At 41.8% G+C, this 18276-nt stretch overlaps 1 protein-coding gene across 2 annotated transcripts in view; it reads right to left on the bottom strand.

Moving 5' to 3' along the window:
* Positions 1-1894: 1894 nt before the first annotated feature.
* LOC116942361 (hyaluronidase-2-like) overlaps positions 1895-18276 on the bottom strand; it is a 38354-nt gene continuing 21972 nt past the window's right edge. For both annotated transcript variants that reach the window (XM_032954160.2, XM_032954161.2), the window contains exons 3-7: positions 12977-13122; positions 11663-12547; positions 10392-10481; positions 9795-9996; positions 1895-8851 (exon numbers count right to left, since the gene is read on the bottom strand). In XM_032954160.2, coding sequence (XP_032810051.2) covers positions 8649-8851; positions 9795-9996; positions 10392-10481; positions 11663-12547; positions 12977-13096 — 1500 coding nt within the window. In that variant the 5' untranslated portion in view covers positions 13097-13122 and the 3' untranslated portion in view covers positions 1895-8648. The remainder of the gene's footprint in view (positions 8852-9794; positions 9997-10391; positions 10482-11662; positions 12548-12976; positions 13123-18276) is intronic.

Genomic DNA, 18276 nt, shown 5'->3' with positions numbered 1-18276 from the left:
CGGTGTGTTGAAGAGTTAATCCACATTTACAGTTTGAGTACGACGTTTCGCTGGTAAATACTTCCAGCATCATCGGGCAATTCGCCAGAATGGTAAAGCCCTCGCTTGCTCCCGGTTTTATATAGAGCAGCAGGGTGACGTCATCACTTAACTCATCAGGTGCAGTGATTAGAGGCGGAGGGGGGGGGTAATGTAATTATATAATCGATTAGTAATCAGTCATTGGTTATGATTAGTAATGAGTTGTAGATTAGTAATTCTTTAAATCAAAATGTAATGTGTATTATTTAATAATACGCTTCCAGGCCGCACTAAGCCGGTAGCTGTCAGAGCGATTAAAGTTATTCTTGTTCCTCTCAATTTCAATGGATTCTCTAATTAGTCTTTGCCAGTAATAATTAGTTTTACACACCACTGCAACATTGTCAAAATCAATTGAGTGTCCTTGTTGACAAGCATGTTCTGCCACTGCCGACAGTTGTGTTTGAGATAATTTAATATTTCTCTGATGTTCTTTTAGTCTTACGCTAATGTTACGTCCCGTCTGCCCAATGTAGCAGCTGCCACATGAACAATTAATCCGATATACACCTTCTGTTGATAGTTTAGGTAATGCGTCTTTAGTGCAAGATACTAGTTTTTGAATTTTGTGTACTGTACCAAATCTTACTGTAATGTTTTGCTTTTGCAAAACGCGGGCTAATTTGTCAGTTACTCCTGAGATATATGGAATTTTTATTGTTTTAACAATCTGGTCGCTTTCAGTAGTATTGCTTTGCGATCGTGATTTGGCATGAGGGAAATGGATAAAATCACGATCGCAAAGCAATACTACTGAAAGCGACCAGATTGTTAAAACAATAAAAATTCCATATATCTCAGGAGTAACTGACAAATTAGCCCGCGTTTTGCAAAAGCAAAACATTACAGTAAGATTTGGTACAGTACACAAAATTCAAAAACTAGTATCTTGCACTAAAGACGCATTACCTAAACTATCAACAGAAGGTGTATATCGGATTAATTGTTCATGTGGCAGCTGCTACATTGGGCAGACGGGACGTAACATTAGCGTAAGACTAAAAGAACATCAGAGAAATATTAAATTATCTCAAACACAACTGTCGGCAGTGGCAGAACATGCTTGTCAACAAGGACACTCAATTGATTTTGACAATGTTGCAGTGGTGTGTAAAACTAATTATTACTGGCAAAGACTAATTAGAGAATCCATTGAAATTGAGAGGAACAAGAATAACTTTAATCGCTCTGACAGCTACCGGCTTAGTGCGGCCTGGAAGCGTATTATTAAATAATACACATTACATTTTGATTTAAAGAATTACTAATCTACAACTCATTACTAATCATAACCAATGACTGATTACTAATCGATTATATAATTACATTACCCCCCCCCTCCGCCTCTAATCACTGCACCTGATGAGTTAAGTGATGACGTCACCCTGCTGCTCTATATAAAACCGGGAGCAAGCGAGGGCTTTACCATTCTGGCGAATTGCCCGATGATGCTGGAAGTATTTACCAGCGAAACGTCGTACTCAAACTGTAAATGTGGATTAACTCTTCAACACACCGGTGGGCTGAAGTAGTGAATTATTTGTCTTTTGTCAACGTGACACTTTTTTTGCTGATTGGCCGTGTCGGGTGGTGGAGGGTTACGACACATTTATAAATAAACGCGATCTAACCCAAAAACCTTTATTATGAATAATTCTCTGACTCTCGCCTCAAAAGCAGTGGATTGTACGTGCCAAAAAGCTTGCCCTAGAATACAATGAAAGCGCAGTATTCCCAAGTATGTTGACATTAAAAGGTTGAATATTACATGGTACGTATTGGATGAATAAAACACAAAAACTCAAACACAACGTCGGTTTAAATAATAAGCCTTTAATTTACTGATATTAGCATATTCATGTTACATGTCCATCAAAAATAAGTTAACAGATAACTACAAATTAACTGTTAATGCAAAACATCATTAACCTTTGTAAAAATCAAGTGTTAGAAAAATTAGTCCAAATTAAATGTGAATCGTTTATCAAATGTTACGTTTAAATCAATACATAATTCCCTAACCACAACATGTGTATATATACAATAAATCAGTAGATTAATTTGACCAGATTAAAAAAATACTTTAAACAATCCAAAAGCGATTATAGCACTCCAAATATCTTTTATTACTTCTAATGCAATTTAACACAATTATGAAAATGTTGCAATCTACTCTGTTTAAAAGTGCTCCATATTAGCTTTCGAAATTGTAATACTATTCCAAGATCGACTCAATTGCTTTAAGTCAAATGTACACACCAATACTGTATTGTTCGATATAAAATCCAATGGGAATTGATCAATTTCAGCATCACCACATTATAAATCATTATGAATCTAATTTATAACTGTAAACTATCCTGATTATATTGTGGCTGTATTCAAATTGACCATTTAAAATTAGGATTAATAATGCTGAATTGCATATACAGTGAGGGAAACAAGTATTTGATTCCTGCTGATTTTGTACGTTTGCCAACTGACAAAGAAATGATCAGTCAATAATTTTACTGGTAGGTTTAGTTGAACAATGACAGACAGAATAACAAGATAATCCAGAAACAAGCATGTCAAAAATGTTATAAATTGATTTGCATTTTAATGAGGGAAATAAGTATTTGACCCCCTCTCAATCAGAAAGATTTCTGGCTCCCAGGTGTATTTTATACAGATAACGAGCTGAGATTAGGAGCACACTCTTAAAAGGAGTGCTCCTAATCTCAGCTCGTTACCTGTATAAAAGACATGTCCACAGAAGCAATCAATCAATCAGATTCCAAACTCTCCACCATGGCCAAGACCAAAGAGCTCTCCAAGGATGTCAGGGACAAGATTGTAGACCTACACAAGGCTGGAATGGGCTACAAGGCCATCGCCAAGCAGCTTGGTGAGAAGGTGAAAACAGTTGATGCAATTATTCGCAAATGGAAGAAACACAAAAGAACTGTCAATCTCCCTCGGCCTGGGGCTCCCTGCAAGATCTCACCTCGTGGAGTTGCAATGATCATGACAACGGTGAGGCATCAGCCCAGAACTACACGGGAGGATCTTGTCAATGATCTCAAGGCAGCTGGGACCATAGTCACCAAGAAAACAATTGGTAACACACTACGCCATGAAGGACTTGAATCCTGCAGCGCCCGCAAGGTCCCCCTGCTCAAGAAAGCACATATACATGCCCGTCTGAAGTATGCCAATGAACATCTGAATGATTCAGAGGACAACTGGGTGAAAGTGTTGTGGTCAGATGAGACCGAAATTGAGCTCTTTGGCATCAACTCAACTCGCCGTGTTTGGAGGGGGAGGAATGCTGATTATGACCCCAAGAACACCATCCCCACCGTCAAACATGGAGGTGGAAACCGCATCAAAGGGACGATGGACGGGGCCATGTACCGTCAAATCTTGGGTGAGAATCTCCTTCCCTCAGCCAGGGCATTGAAAATGGGTCGTGGATGGGTATTCCAGCATGACAATGACCCAAAACACACGGCTAAGGCAACAAAGGAGTGGCTCAAGAAGAAGCACATTAAGGTCCTGGAGTTGCCTAGCCAGTCTCCAGACCTTAATCCCATAGAAAATCTGTGGAGGGAGCTGAAGGTTCGAGTTGCCAAACGTCAGCCTCGAAACCTTAATGACTTGGAGAAGATCTGCAAAGAGGAGTGGGACAAAATCCATCCTGACATGCGTTTTCTGGATTTTTTGTTGTTATTCTGTCTCTCACTGTTCAAATAAACCTACCATTAACATTATAGACTGATCATTTCTTTGTCAGTGGGCAAACGTACAAAATCAGCAGGGGATCAAATACTTTTTTCCCTCGCTGTAAGTGGCGTGTTTCAAACTTCATGTTGGAAACCAAACCAGGTCGACTATAAGCCTCCTCGGATTTCTGTAAGACCCCGAAAGCTACACAATAAATGTGAGCATATTCTTGAAGAATTCGAATGGCATACTATAACAGTCTAAATGCCTTGTTAATGAATCATCAAAACACATTCCAGTATCGCATTCTATTTCACAGATAAAACTTGTTAAGATGTACAGAGTATGTGCTTACAACCTGTATTTGGACATCACATCGACAGCTCTGCTCACTCATCGCACAGAGGACACACAATTAAAATAGGTGAATGCTTGATTTCCTTTCGGATAAATCTGTATTCAACAATCATAAAGTAATGTCCTCTCAGCTACTAATAAGCTGAGTGGATAAAACAGCTAATGTGTTGTGTGGAGCTATGTTAACCAGACCCGCATGTAACACACATTTGCAGACTGCATTCAACGCTCCAAACTCACTGCGTTAACGGCACATACACATCGATGTGCCCGTACCCTCAAACGGGGCTCGGTTGAATGTCCCACCTGCAGTGGTACACGGAGAACTCAACCAGCCTCAACTCGGGATACAATGCCTTCTCAGGTGATATCTCCTTCAGCTCGAAAGTGACTCCCAAAAATTGCTGTCATGAATACCAGCTTTAAGTCAGTCGAAAGCAACGTAATGTGTTCGGCTCAAATTGTTTTACCACATGAAAGTTAGGTTATTTTCATTTATAAATTAACCATTGTCAAGTTTAAACAGTAGAGAAGCAGAACTTGGCCGTGTTTCCACATACCTTTTTTTTATTCCACAAACCTACTGGCTTTCAAAATGCACATTATCCAATGGCATTTGTTAGAATAAACCTCTTGACTTGGTTTAGACGTTCTAGGTCTCATCAGCAGTCCAGCGTGTTAAACAAATTCTGCTGGATTACTAGATTTTATTGTCAAGAGAACTCCAGCTAAACGATGGGGCCCTGTACAACACAAATACCAATATTGCTTACAAATGCATGCGTGCTTATGGAGGATTATGGTTAGAAGCACATATCAGCAGATCTCCGTTACGTCTCCACATTCAGAATATTTTTTTTAGTCCAAATAAGATGGAATCGTGACTTTTTGTAATGTACGAGACACGGCAAATACTGTTGTCTTAATTCAATATACAATACAGCATTAGAAAAAATATACTTGCGTCGCTGATGCATTTCCATGCAGTGTGTTTTAATATCGACAGTTACCTCTGATCACGATACTATGGACTGACCCATGTATTCGACAAATGTGCACTCAAAATCATGCCCTTTGTTTTTTTAACAGAACGTGGCTCAATAGCTGAGTCAAACTACTGATATTTAAAAAAACGCCAACAATACATTCCAAACAAAAGTTACCAATGCAGTCATAACTCCATCTGTATTTAACTGTCAACCCTAGTGCAAACATCAGCTGTATACCGAGTTAGGGTCAGACCTCCAAGTCATTATTCCACAGGCATATTCTAAAGCTATTCAGCACAGTATATATTCAAAACCGAACTACTTTCTTTTTAACAAAGCAATCGACACAAACCCACAGGAGCAGTCATTTATCCAACAGCTTTTTGATATGGTTTTTTTACTACTATATGAATGAAAAATATTTTTTTCAACATTTTTCCCGACTCTGAATAACTTTAAACGACATAAGAAACCAACTTTTACAAGTCACAGACTTGTATTATCAGTATGGATAAGTTAAATGCCTTATCCATATTTCTGACGACTCCAATGCAATCTGATCTCTTTATGCAAACTTAACCTTTAAAAAAAATCTTACAACCTAACTTAAATCCACTGCCGGATGGCTTCCGCACACCATGATGGCCATGCAGATTGCTTGACCATACTTCACACTGGTCAGTGAGGCTTGATGAAGGGGGCTGCCTAGGTTTGGTTTAGAGATCACTTGCCCACTGATGTTAGCCATGGCTGGGAATCGACCGAGGGTCGACAGGCTGATAGCGAAATGCGCTGATGACTGTGCCCCTCGTTCCACCCCAATTATTTTAATTATACATAACTAAAATATGCTGGCCTTGGTTTTAATGGAACATTACAGTAATGCATACACAGCCACCCATTACATAATACAAGCAAAGGCTAATGGTGTGAAACGAACTACTAACACACCCAACTAACTTTATAGCCTTCTGAAATCTTGCAAGTCTAAAGTGATCGCTGTAACACTACATCCATTCAAATATGATTTGCACTGCTTGTTAAGCACGATATTGTATTTGTGGTATAGTTCAATAAAAAAATCCTATGTACGTGGAGTTACCCCCCCCCCCCCAGAAATATAAATTACACAAACAATGACAGTTAATATTAACCTCCAGTGTGCAAGTTGGCTCAAAATGTTTTTCAGTTGCCAATAAACGAAATGTACTTATCAATCACTGATAAAACATTGTTAATTTACTTCAGACATGCTGTAAAATAAAACTAAACAATGCTGCTGCTCACAATGTGTCATTTGTTTGTCTGTCGGGGCAGTGGAGGGTCTTAACGACGCAAATCTGGCCAGAAAATCACGTGGCTCATCTAAAAAAAAAAATCAACGATGATGCATAATGTTGGCCATAAAACCCGTGTTCAATTAACATCGAGATTGCTGATATTCAATGTCAGAGTTAATAGTTTGGGCAGATTATTTGGCAGCAGCCCGAGCAACACCTGACTATCGTTACTTTTCAAGAAGCATGCAATCGCCAGCTTTACACATGTAAACATCCCCCCACCAACCCCTTTGTACTCATGACACACGTTCTTCATTTTGTAAAGGCATCAAGGGGCTGCTGCTGCTGCTGCGACACACGACGTGCTAACAACAAAATGTATCGGTGATTTGTAAAACTAATGCGTTCAATATTATACAGCAGTGGCAGGCTTAAATGTTAGTACAGGCAGCTGCAAAACAATTGTGGTAACATTTCTCCAAAGTAAAAATAACAGTTCTGAAGTTAACAAAAAATATTATAGCCTATTGCACAGATCGGTTTCTATAGCGGTATACAAGTATGACCACACTGTTCTAGCATCGTATAGACCGAGTATTATGAAATGACTACATTGATAAGACTACAATCGGGAGCTGCACTCTGCATATACGGTGGCTGAAGATTCAACGGAACTGTTAAACAGTTTGACTTGTGCATCCACACACGTGCACCATCACAATTATCATTTTCATACAACTAGAAGGTTGGCCACATGTACATAACCGTAGCCTTTTTTAACTTAGCAGTAGTTAAACATTGTCATATTTTTACATGTTTTGTTTTTATTACAATTGTTATCAATAGGTAACAATCCACTGTTATTTATTTAAGAAAACTATATGCCCATGTTAGAATAAGTTAACGGAGCAAATATTTTACACAACTGCACAGAAGACTTGAGAAACAATTAAACAGCCTAACATACAAACATAATCAACACTTGAATCGCACGGTGACCAGGAATCCTGATGTAACATCGAATCGCTTGCGAGCTGAGCGTTATATGTCTAATATTGATAATTAGACATGAGGCAATTCTCCCCCAGGGAAAGCATTTCAAAAGTCAAGATGCAGGGACATAATTGTAATTCAATACTCAATATCGTTTATTACTGCCTCATTGGTAATTTCATATCTTAAATGCAGTTGTGCCTACTCCATTAGCCTAAATGGAAAATAGGTCTATAATTTGCATACATTATCAATCAATTCTCATATGCAAGATTTAGCATATATCGTAACTGCAATAATCGATTTTAGCGATTCATCGTGGCACGCCAAATAAAATAAACGTCACTAACAACTTCAACCAGCGGAGGGCGCCACACTAAAGATGATAAAGACTTGCATCCGTTGCATCTGGTTCACGAAATAAATGTACAACCCAAATAAACGGGAGGGGTCTAGCCCACCTTCAAACATTTGTGAAAACCTGTTTCACTTCAGCCGACTGCATTGAAAACCCCCTACGGACAATCTATTTTCACGTTAGGCAGAATTATTTACGACTACGTATACAGATTACATGGGTTACACTCCAAGCCAGCACACAAATGGATATGGGATTGTATATATAAATCAGACGGGGGGGGTGAAAAATGTAGTCTTTGTTTCTAGAGAAGAAACCATTACCACCTGACGTGGTAAATCTTTCGTGGTACCGAGTACTTATATGGTCAGTACAGGTGAACCATTTTTTATAACCAATTTAAATTACTAAGTTAACACATACATAAACTTTATTGGCCATATACAAAAAAAACTGTACCTGTGATGTTTGCCACCTCAGGCAGTAGGTAAAACCCATGTACATGATAATGATGGTGATGATCTGGACTTTGCCTATTGAATAATAGGAGGGTGTTGTCATTGCAGTATAATGTTATATAATTTACCACCGTTTAATATGCATTCATGACTGAAGCAGCGCAACAACTCAAAAGTCAATTGCATCTACGCACGTTTGTAAGAATCCTCAAGTTGCACGGACACTCCAACACGCTTGCTTCTGAGATATTGAAGAAAACCGAGCTGATCTTTAGACACCACTTTGTCAAATGTGCTGCGAAGCGAGAGCTCATAGCTAACAGATTCAGCGTGCAACGAGATCACGGTTCCTCCTGTCTATGTGAATGCGAGCGTGGGAACATCGTCCTGCGTTGAAAGCAATGTTAGCACGCGTAGTCCCTCTCTCTCAAAGTGCGGGTACTGCCAAGACAAGGAATGTGGCGATCACTCCAAGCAAAGCACACGGCATTGCGGGCAGTCTGGGCGAGCTGGAGTACGATCCCTTCTCGTCGCAGTACCGCCCTTTCCAGCCGGTGTAGCACTGGCACATGAAGTCTGCCTGCAGCTTCAGCACGTCGGCACGCGACATCCTTCCCGAGACGGTGAACCCTGTTCATTGGCGCACAGTCGCACAGCAACACGTTTCAGAGGTTAACATGGTAAACTATAGCACAATGTCACAATTACCGAATGTGAAATTGTAGTTGTTGCTTTGCATCTATTAATGATTTACATATCTAGCATGCTTGAAATACAAGAGGTACATCTCAAAAGGTTAAATAGAAAGGAGCTGCACTTTGCAACTGTAAACGCAGCTGCAAAACTGTCCTGAGCTTGTACGGTGACAGATTTGTTACATGCTTCACCACACTCAATGTAAATGTTATGAAAGTAGTGATACGTAGTGTTGTGGAATGCCTTAGAAGTGACACCACAAGCATTTCACTCAATGTCTCGATGTGATCTAACTCAACCGGTGACTGCACTCTCATCGACAATGCAGAGAAGTGAGCGGTTCACTCTGTGCCTCGCCAACAAAATAAACCTTCGTGACCGGACTGATCAAATTTCAACTCGAAGGGATATTCTTAGGCATGGCTCCGCTCGGGCTTGGGTCTGGCTCACGTATAAGCCAGCTCATGCTTAACTTGAACCATGACTGAACCACCACTAACTCATGCCACTTTGGCAGCAACAGAGCGGCTCAAGCCTGAGCTAGGCCACATTCGATTGGCACAGTCAGCTACGTACAGTGTGAAATAAGTTCAACACTCATACATACATACATGAAAAGGCCAAGCCAGGTGCGAGCCGAGACTAAGAAGAAGAATTCCTGCAGTCACGAAAGTGTCAAATCAAGTATTTGGCTGCTATAAATTTTCCCGTTATAAGCCACTTCGTTGAGCTATAATTTGTGGTGGCCAGGTCGCTTCTGAAAAAGAGCGTTATAGTTCACTGGATCTTACCTGGTAAAATAAAAAAAGCTTAATAGTTTTTTTTAAAGAATGTACAGCCCTAAATGTTAACGTCGGAGGCCGGCTGGCGAGCGTACCCTTTTGGGGCGGGCGATTGCGCTGGATGCTGAAGCTGTTGGCGTTGAGGTGCAGGTAGGCGTCGGACTCGTTGTAGATGCGCTTGCAGCGGCCCTGGGAGCCGCAGAGTGCTCGGCTGCACCACGTGGCAGCCGCAGTCACGTTCACCGTGTACAGCCCCACCGTGGACATAATGTACTCCTGCAGTTGCGTGCAGCGCGTCTGAAAGGAACACAGCAAAAAGAATGCGTTAGCCGCGTGGTACAGTTGGTGCACCATCAGCTGGGATTGTTACTCAAGGCTCCTTCATAGTTTGCAGATTCTGAAAAAAATAACTTGGAAAAAGGCAGAGCTTCGAAGTCAAACAATTGCCAAGCACATCTTTGGTTCTCAAAACTCTTCTTTGCACGTTTTAGGATAACACTGGTGTCTTTCAGTAAAGCAGTTTACTTAGGTAATGTAATAACATAAAAAGCCCAAATAAGACTTTATACGTTATGTTTTTGTTCTCGACTCCACCACCAATTTTGGTTAAAATCTCACTTAATTTTACAATCCTTTAACATATTCCAGTTTTGCTCTCAATTGAAATAATAATAAGTACAGCTGGCACCCACCTTTGACTGTGAATACCTCTTGTCACCCCACAACACAACGCCTGCAGCCCCCATAGCTGCACTCTCCCCAATGCTCTGGATTAGATCCACCTACACATGGAAACATGAACACAATGGAAAGTACATCGTCAGCATGGAATTTAATTAATGCTGCTCGTGTAATGCTATTTATTATTGTTTTTTTTTTGTTTTACCCAGGAAAGCCTCACCAAGTGCCATGACTCTTTTTCAGGAGGGTCCTGCAAGTTTTCACGGTAGGGGGGCGATGTTGCATTGTGTAATCCAAATTGAGTAAGTTGTGGGAAATTCTTCAGCATTGGGATTAGCACAGTTGGCTATGTACAGCTCAATATACATACAATACAAGTTACAATGTATAGGGGTTTTTTTAGCTATGGGGAGGGGGGGAAACTGGAGAACCCAGAAGAAACCCAAGCCAAAGAGGGGAATCGTATACAAACTCCACGCAGAACGTCGCCCGAGTTAGGAATTGAACGTAGTCTCTTCTGGCTGTGAGACACAAGTGTAACCACTATGCCACCCTGCCAGTAAATATGGCATTTAATTCACGCTGCCCATTCAGTGCGTTAGCCAGATTGTTCAACTGGTGACTCGCAGGCCAGCGACCCAGAATTATAATCTTTATTTAGAGTGGAAGAATCTGATGAGCTATTTAGCTCTTTTTCACAGATGCCTAGTAGACCCATTGGGATATCGATGAGATGTACATTTCAGTAAGATGTGAGAGGGATTAACTAGGAACATGAGAGACCTGAAGTTGAGAAGTATAGATTAGTGGTCATATGTACAGAGACCATGATGTCATGTGACGGCTTAACGTCTGTATATGTGCCTCAAGATGTTACAAGGCCTACCAGCACACTCATTGTGGCCTGTCAGAAAATATAGTTGAAGAACTCTGCTTTCGGCAGTGCAACAGTTTGAATAAAGTCTGTTGTAAGAGTCTATTCATCATCAGATTAAAAGTTGATTAATCATGCTACCTTGGAATGTAACATTAGGTCAATATTATAATGCAAGTAAACCGTAAAAACTTCGTCTTACACTGCAATGAAGCAGAATTTTTTTCTAAACAATGTGTTTATTACGTTACAAAAAAAACACACTTAATCAGCACTGAAAACATAAATTAGAATTAATTGTAATAAGGCAGCAAGACCATAATATGTACTTAACAAAGGTAAAAAAATGTGCTTGACTATAACATTTCCAAAACATCCATCAACACATATTTTTGACTGTCAAATTACCTCCGACTTATAGTCCACCATCGTGTTGTTATCGGAGTTGATGTAAACCAACTGCGAGTACACGTAGATGGGAAGGGAGTTGTACGGATCCGGCCTGGTGGAGACCCGCATGGCCTCCATCACGCGGTAGCGCACAAACTTGCGCCCGTTGGCGGTGGACTCGAGCGCTTTGGGCATGTAGATGGAGGGGAAGAGCACCGTGCTGGCATTCCACAGCCAGTCCAGGTCGTTGTTGCGCAACAGCTCCACGTCGGGACACACGCCCGTGTACTTGTCCTCGCTGTCCTTGTAGTCGTGGTTGTAGCAGTCCGGGAAGAGGTAGAAACCCCACAGCACTTCCGGCCGCAGGTTCTTGCCCAGCTGTAGGGTCTCCACCATGAACTGCTGGGCCGCCGTCTCGAACTCCCACTGCGCCTGCTGGCTAATCATGGCGTCCGTCCAATTGGGGTGCTTGAGGCGCACGAGGTCGCGCGACCTCTGCCGGTACACGTCCTTCTTGTCCCAGTTGCGCACCCACTGAGGCCGCCACATCTCCCAGTCGATGATGGCCAAGCGGCCCGTCTGGTCCATGGGGATGTACTTCTCGATGTCGACCAGGGCCTTGTCCAGGTGCTGCGTGATGCTCGCGTTCTGCGGGAGCCCGCCAAAGATGGTTTCCCCGTCGTCCGTGATGTAGGGGTACACGCCGAGCCGGTCGGTGTAGAAGATGGTGACGTTTTGTCCGTAGAATCCCTCGTTTGGGGTCGAGTACATGTCGAACATGCTGAGGTCCAGGTCTACGCTGAAGCGCGACTTACACTGCTCCGAGGGGATATTCCAGATGACCAGGAAGGGTCTGTCGTACAGGAGGGGAGGGCTCGTGTGCACTCTCTCTTGAGCCATCGCCTAGATTTGACAAAAGTCAAAGCCGGTTTAGAGCACAACGCACATATAAAAAACCTCCTTTACCGCAATATTACATAAGGAGCACACAGCTAGTAAGCCATTTAAGGCTCTGACTGTAAAAGCAAAGAATATGTGCAAGTGGACACACCTTAATATGGGGAATGAAGCTGTGATTTTCCTATGCATTTTAATACTTAAACAATTGTTGAGCACATACATCAAAATCTAATAAAGTATTATTTAATGAGCACGTGCAGTGGATTAGTTTACTCCAATTAATGGAAGTGAATAATCCACTGCAAGTGGAATATTCTATTGGAATCATGGAATTTAATACATCCTAATAAAAAAACGAATGCACATATCACAATACCACCGAGCGAGAAAATAATTCAATATTAATTATAATACAGTTCCTAGCTTCCTCACCGTAACTGCCAACAAAAGGCAGAGGGTGGCCAGCAGAGCCATGTGACCCCGACAAGGACGCAGAGCTTCCATGGCCATGCAGATGGGCATGCGGCGTTTCAATCGCGGAGTCCTGAGCATCCTGCCGACACCTTTCCCATCACAAGCTGCAGCCAACAAGTCCAGGAGCAAAGTGGCGTGTGAGTTGGGTGAAATCTAGGGCATCTAGCCGATACATTATTGGCACGTTTCCAAGACTGTGCGTGCGCGTGTGCGTGTGTACGCGTGTGTGTGTGTATGCATGGGTGGTGGTGCCATTGCGCAGTGCTTAGGCATAATGCCCTACAAACACCGTCACCTAAAGTTCGATTCCCAGCGATGGCTAACATCAGTAGTGTAATCCAAACCGGTCCTGGGCCTCCCTAAGCTTGACTCAGTCTTAATTGTACACTCAGTGCAGGATTGGGCAGAAAGAGGCAGCCAGGCTTCATGTTCACCACACCACCATCTCGTGCACCACGCTACCCTCACAAACAGCACATGCCCCAAGTCTGTTAAGTATATATGGTGGATCTTTATCTTTGTTTAGTCTGCATGCTTTTTGAAAGCAAGATAAACATAAGCTCTATATAACTCAGTAGGCTGAGAATTACCCATCTGTATTACACAAAGAAGAATATTACATTTTATTTACACTTGAAAACGGGGGAGGGAGGTGACTTCATCCAGCAGTGAATTGGCAAAGGGCAGTAGATTATCATAATTAATAAAGAGGACGTCATTTATATATGGTATAGGTAGTGTATTTTAAAGGCATCCCAATTTATTATATACATGTCCTATGTATTAAAATGTTGCTACTTACAATGTCAGCACTGAAAAGTTAAGGCGGCATGCAGGGCTGTTATCTTCTGTTTACAAGTGAAAAACTAATTAGATCTGTCAATCTAGCGTATTATAAACAGTGTGCACATTATTTTTTATTTTGCTGAATCACCATACCACAATGATCAGAAACCTTACCGATGTCGGCAGTTTTCCACCGACAGGAAACCCACGCACGCATTAATATTTTAAAGTGAAGCATTTTTTTTTTGTTTTAGGAATTGAAAGTACTTGTTCTTTATTTGTGGTTTAAAACATTTCTTAGCCAACAAACGTGTGTTAAGAGTGCCCATGTTTGATATTCACTCACGAAACTTGACAATAGAAGCAGTTACTCAAAAGATGTAAACATCTCTGGCACTCAATAGTTTTGAACGCCAAGTGTGGTGCACTGAAACAACACTAAACCCAATGAACTACGAATACAGAAAATGCACATTTCTAATGGCCTTCATTGTTTTAAGACGATTCACGATCGCTGCGCTGATGTTTCACGTTGCATCGTGTCCTTTATTGCACATCACCAGAAAAAAAGAAAAAAACCTGTCACCTTCCCCCACTGATATATAACACAACTGAAAACGAAACAGTCTATAAATCATGAAAGACACAACGTAACAGTTATCTAAAAATGACACTATCTATTGGAACAATCTGCTACAATATAGGAAACTCGTTTATAGCTGGCAATGGAGAAAAATTAACAAGAGGTTGTCAACAGGAAAACCTATGGGTTCGCAGACTGCTAACATCCCCGACAGCCACCCTTCCCATTTCCTGGCGCCTTCAAACCAACACGACTGGACCTGGGTGGCTGTAACATAGCTGCACCGTGTATCACAGCCGTATGACCACCGCTTACCGATCAGTCGTTCATAATGTTGCATTGTATGATAACAGCCACAAATAAAAAGCAACGGGTCTGGCATTTATGTTAAATAACCCGCAATGCCAGCAATCTCGTAAATAATCAAAACATAAGTAGGCTGGAGCCTGGACAGTGCTTGGATGGGTGATAAGTATGCAGATATAATAGACACTGAGCATTAGGTAGCAGTGCAGTAAAATCTATAGTTGTTCTGCAATCCACCAATTTTCACTGACCATTGTGGTAAGGAATAAACAAATATCCCAAGGCATGGTGAGGCCTTCATCCAATCCGGGCTGGACATATACATGTCATATAAAAAATCTCCTTGTGCTATATATGCTTATGTATCCATGCCCGCTAGAAATCCATGCTGGGTTGGTTTGTGAAGCAGGCTTCCTGCCCTATGAAAGTGCTACTAGGCCAACTAACACAAAGTATGCTTGGGTAAGCAGGTCCAGGAGATAACCTTCACAAGATACCTCACACGTTCACTTACCTCGAAGCCAATCATTCGTATACAGAGCCAACATGGACGCAGGATACACATATCAATGGTATCCCACGCTTAGACTAACCTTTGGGTAAAAATACGGCTAAAATAAAACAATGCGTGTTATCTTGGGATATCCGAATATCACCGAGGCAGACAGTGAAAATGGTTAAGATCGCTTCCGCAGCAGTAGCAAAGGGTAGAAGGGGGGGGTCAATCAGACGGACCTGCGCCGTGCTGCCAATTCAGACATAGCAGGACTGTTCCTGGGCCACCAAGTCTCATTCATGGTGGTAGTGGAAACGTATCGTGAAAGTAAAACCAGCACGTTTCCCCACACGAGAGCATGCAGCAAAGGTTGGATCCAAGCATACGATTCCTGAAGCCAGTAGCAAACCATTAATCTAACCTCCAACATTTTCAATAGAGTATATATAACGTGCAGCTTGTTTGTCAATCCACTGCTGGATGGCATCGCCCACACCGTGGTCAGTGGTGGGGGTTGTTAAATCACACTTCACCGCACGAGTCAGTGCAGTGTTGGTGAAGGAGGGGGAACCAAGACTGGTTCATATATCACTCGCCACCAACATCAACCGTGGCTGGAAATCGAACTCATGTGGCCAGGTTCATAACTTAATGTAGTAACCAGTTTGCATAGCATGACCTTTTCATTTGATTGAGCTCAAGATATTTCAGTAATTACCAAATATCTTGGAAATAAGCCAAATATACTGTATAGTATTCATACTGGCAAAATCCCCTAAAGTAATGCACTAATTCATACTTAAGCAGTGAAAAAGATTTTTTTGCGTATTAACGCAAAGAACTATTTCACTCGAAGGAACAGTCAAGTTTTTCATGCACAATAAAGAGGTGCACTGTGTAAAAATTCTTGAGGCATGTGCTTTGTCTTAGTTATATTGTAGAGCCAAGTAAAAAAAGTTGCATGAAAAACAATTACATTGCATGGAGAAGTCTGCTCACCACAATACTTTAAATGTATAAAAGCCACCGAGGTGCAGTTTAATGCCATCGACTCCTACAACTTAGCAGACATTAAATAAGATTTCTGATGATTGTAAACAGGTGGAAAGTGTTCAAGTTGGAGCCACCTGCAATCCAGCCATTTAAAAAACAAAAATGCAATACCCTGAACACGATCGCCATCCTACCAAGTGTAGTGTAATCACTTGCACACCCTAGCCAGCTTTTATGGTTGGGAACCAGATGTTATGGTTGGGAACCAGATGTTATGGTTGGGAACCAGATGTTATGATTGGGAACATGCAGTTTTGCTAAAACATCTACCAACCTCACCGCAATTGTTTAACAGATCCGAATGCTGATGAGGCTCTGTATGTCAAAAACTAATTCAGATATTTTTTGTCAAGACAAAAACTGCATTCAAATACTATATTGAAATATCTATGTATTTACACTGGGAATGACAACATTCTGTTTAAACATATACTTTTTTTACGCACTTTTATTTAACTCACTCTGTTGTTGTTGTCGTTGTATCCTCAAATCTCAATTTTAACCCACTTCCCAATGTGGTAGCGACTGTAAACTTGGTATACTTATGTCATATTGATGACAATACTATATTCTATCATAAAAATATATATTTTTTTTAACATTATTTTATGTTATGTTTCGGCTTGGGTCTAATTGTCCACAGTCAACTGACGTTGGCTGTAATTGACCACGGTCCCATTACGTTATGGCAAGCTTCGGGGCCACTTCCTAGAGTCGTGGAGTTCTTCCATTACTAGTACGGTACATTTCATAGAAGCGTGTTTTAAAAAAAGTTTTTTAAAATCTTACTTATTAAGCGAGTGAGCACATGTTATGAACAACAAACTTGGATTTTGAAAAACCAGTAGGTACAGTTCAGTTGCTACACATACACTTACGTGCATGCCTGGGGACAGAAATTAAGCATCCACTTCAACACAAGCTGGCAAACACATTCCTGCGGAGGGAGCTGGTAGGAACGTTGGGTTGCTCGGTCAATGGCCAGGGCCAACAGCGGCACCACGTGGTGTATTCCGCAAATATGCCCGACTGAGGGCGGGCACAAGCCGGCGTGAGTAGGTTAAACGTTGAGTTCTATAAGGGCACCACGGGGTGACCAGCCCCTCCCCACCCAGCCCCACCCCCCATCCAGCCCCACCCTCCCCACCCAGCCCCTCCCCACCCTCCCCACCCAGCCCCACCCCTTCCCATTTTTGGATGCAAGACGGACAGACACAATAACCCCCTGTGGGCTGGTGTAACCAGGAGGTTTCTACCAGTATGTGACAATGGAATACGATTTAATCAGCTTTGCATAATATGTGCCAATGACCAAATCACCAGAATGCCGCCCAGACTCTTCACATCTCAGAAGCTAAAGCAGGGTACACGAGCCTGGATAGTGCTTATATGGGCAACCACGTTGAGTAAGAGGTTGCTGCGGGGCTATGTTTTCAGCAGAGGGCAGTAGAGGAACATTCATTGTTGAGTTGTACCAATCTTGAACATCTACAGTCAGGGAAACAAGTATTTGATCCCCTGCTGATTTTGTACGTTTGCCCACTGACAAAGAAATGATCAGTCTATAATTTTAATGGTAGGTTTATTTGAACAGTGAGAGACAGAATAACAACAAAAAATCCAGAAAACGCATGTCAAAAATTTTATAAATTGATTTGCATTTTAATGAGGGAAATAAGTATTTGACCCCTCTGCAAAACATGACTTAGTACTTGGTGGCAAAAGCCTTGTTGGCAATCAGAGGTCAGACGTTTCTTGTAGTTGGCCACCAGGTTTGCACACATCTCAGGAGGGATTTTGTCCCACTCCTCTTTGCAGATCTTCTCCAAGTCATTAAGGTTTTGAGACCGACGTTTGGCAACTCGAACCTTCAGCTCCCTCCACATATTTTCTATGGGATTAAGGTCTGGAGACTGGCTAGGCCACTCCAGGACCTTAATGTGCTTCTTCTTGAGCCACTCCTTTGTTGCCTTTGCCGTGTGTTTTGGGTCATTGTCATGCTGGAATACCCATCCACGACCCATTTTCAATGCC

Source organism: Petromyzon marinus, chromosome 14, assembly GCF_048934315.1.
Source record: "Petromyzon marinus isolate PM22_M1 ecotype Great Lakes invasive population chromosome 14, UKy_Petmar_22M1.pri1.0, whole genome shotgun sequence".
Taxonomy (NCBI): Eukaryota; Metazoa; Chordata; class Hyperoartia; order Petromyzontiformes; family Petromyzontidae; genus Petromyzon; species Petromyzon marinus.
The sequence above is the reverse complement of the archived record's forward strand: the minus strand, read 5'-3'. Positions and strand labels throughout refer to the sequence as shown.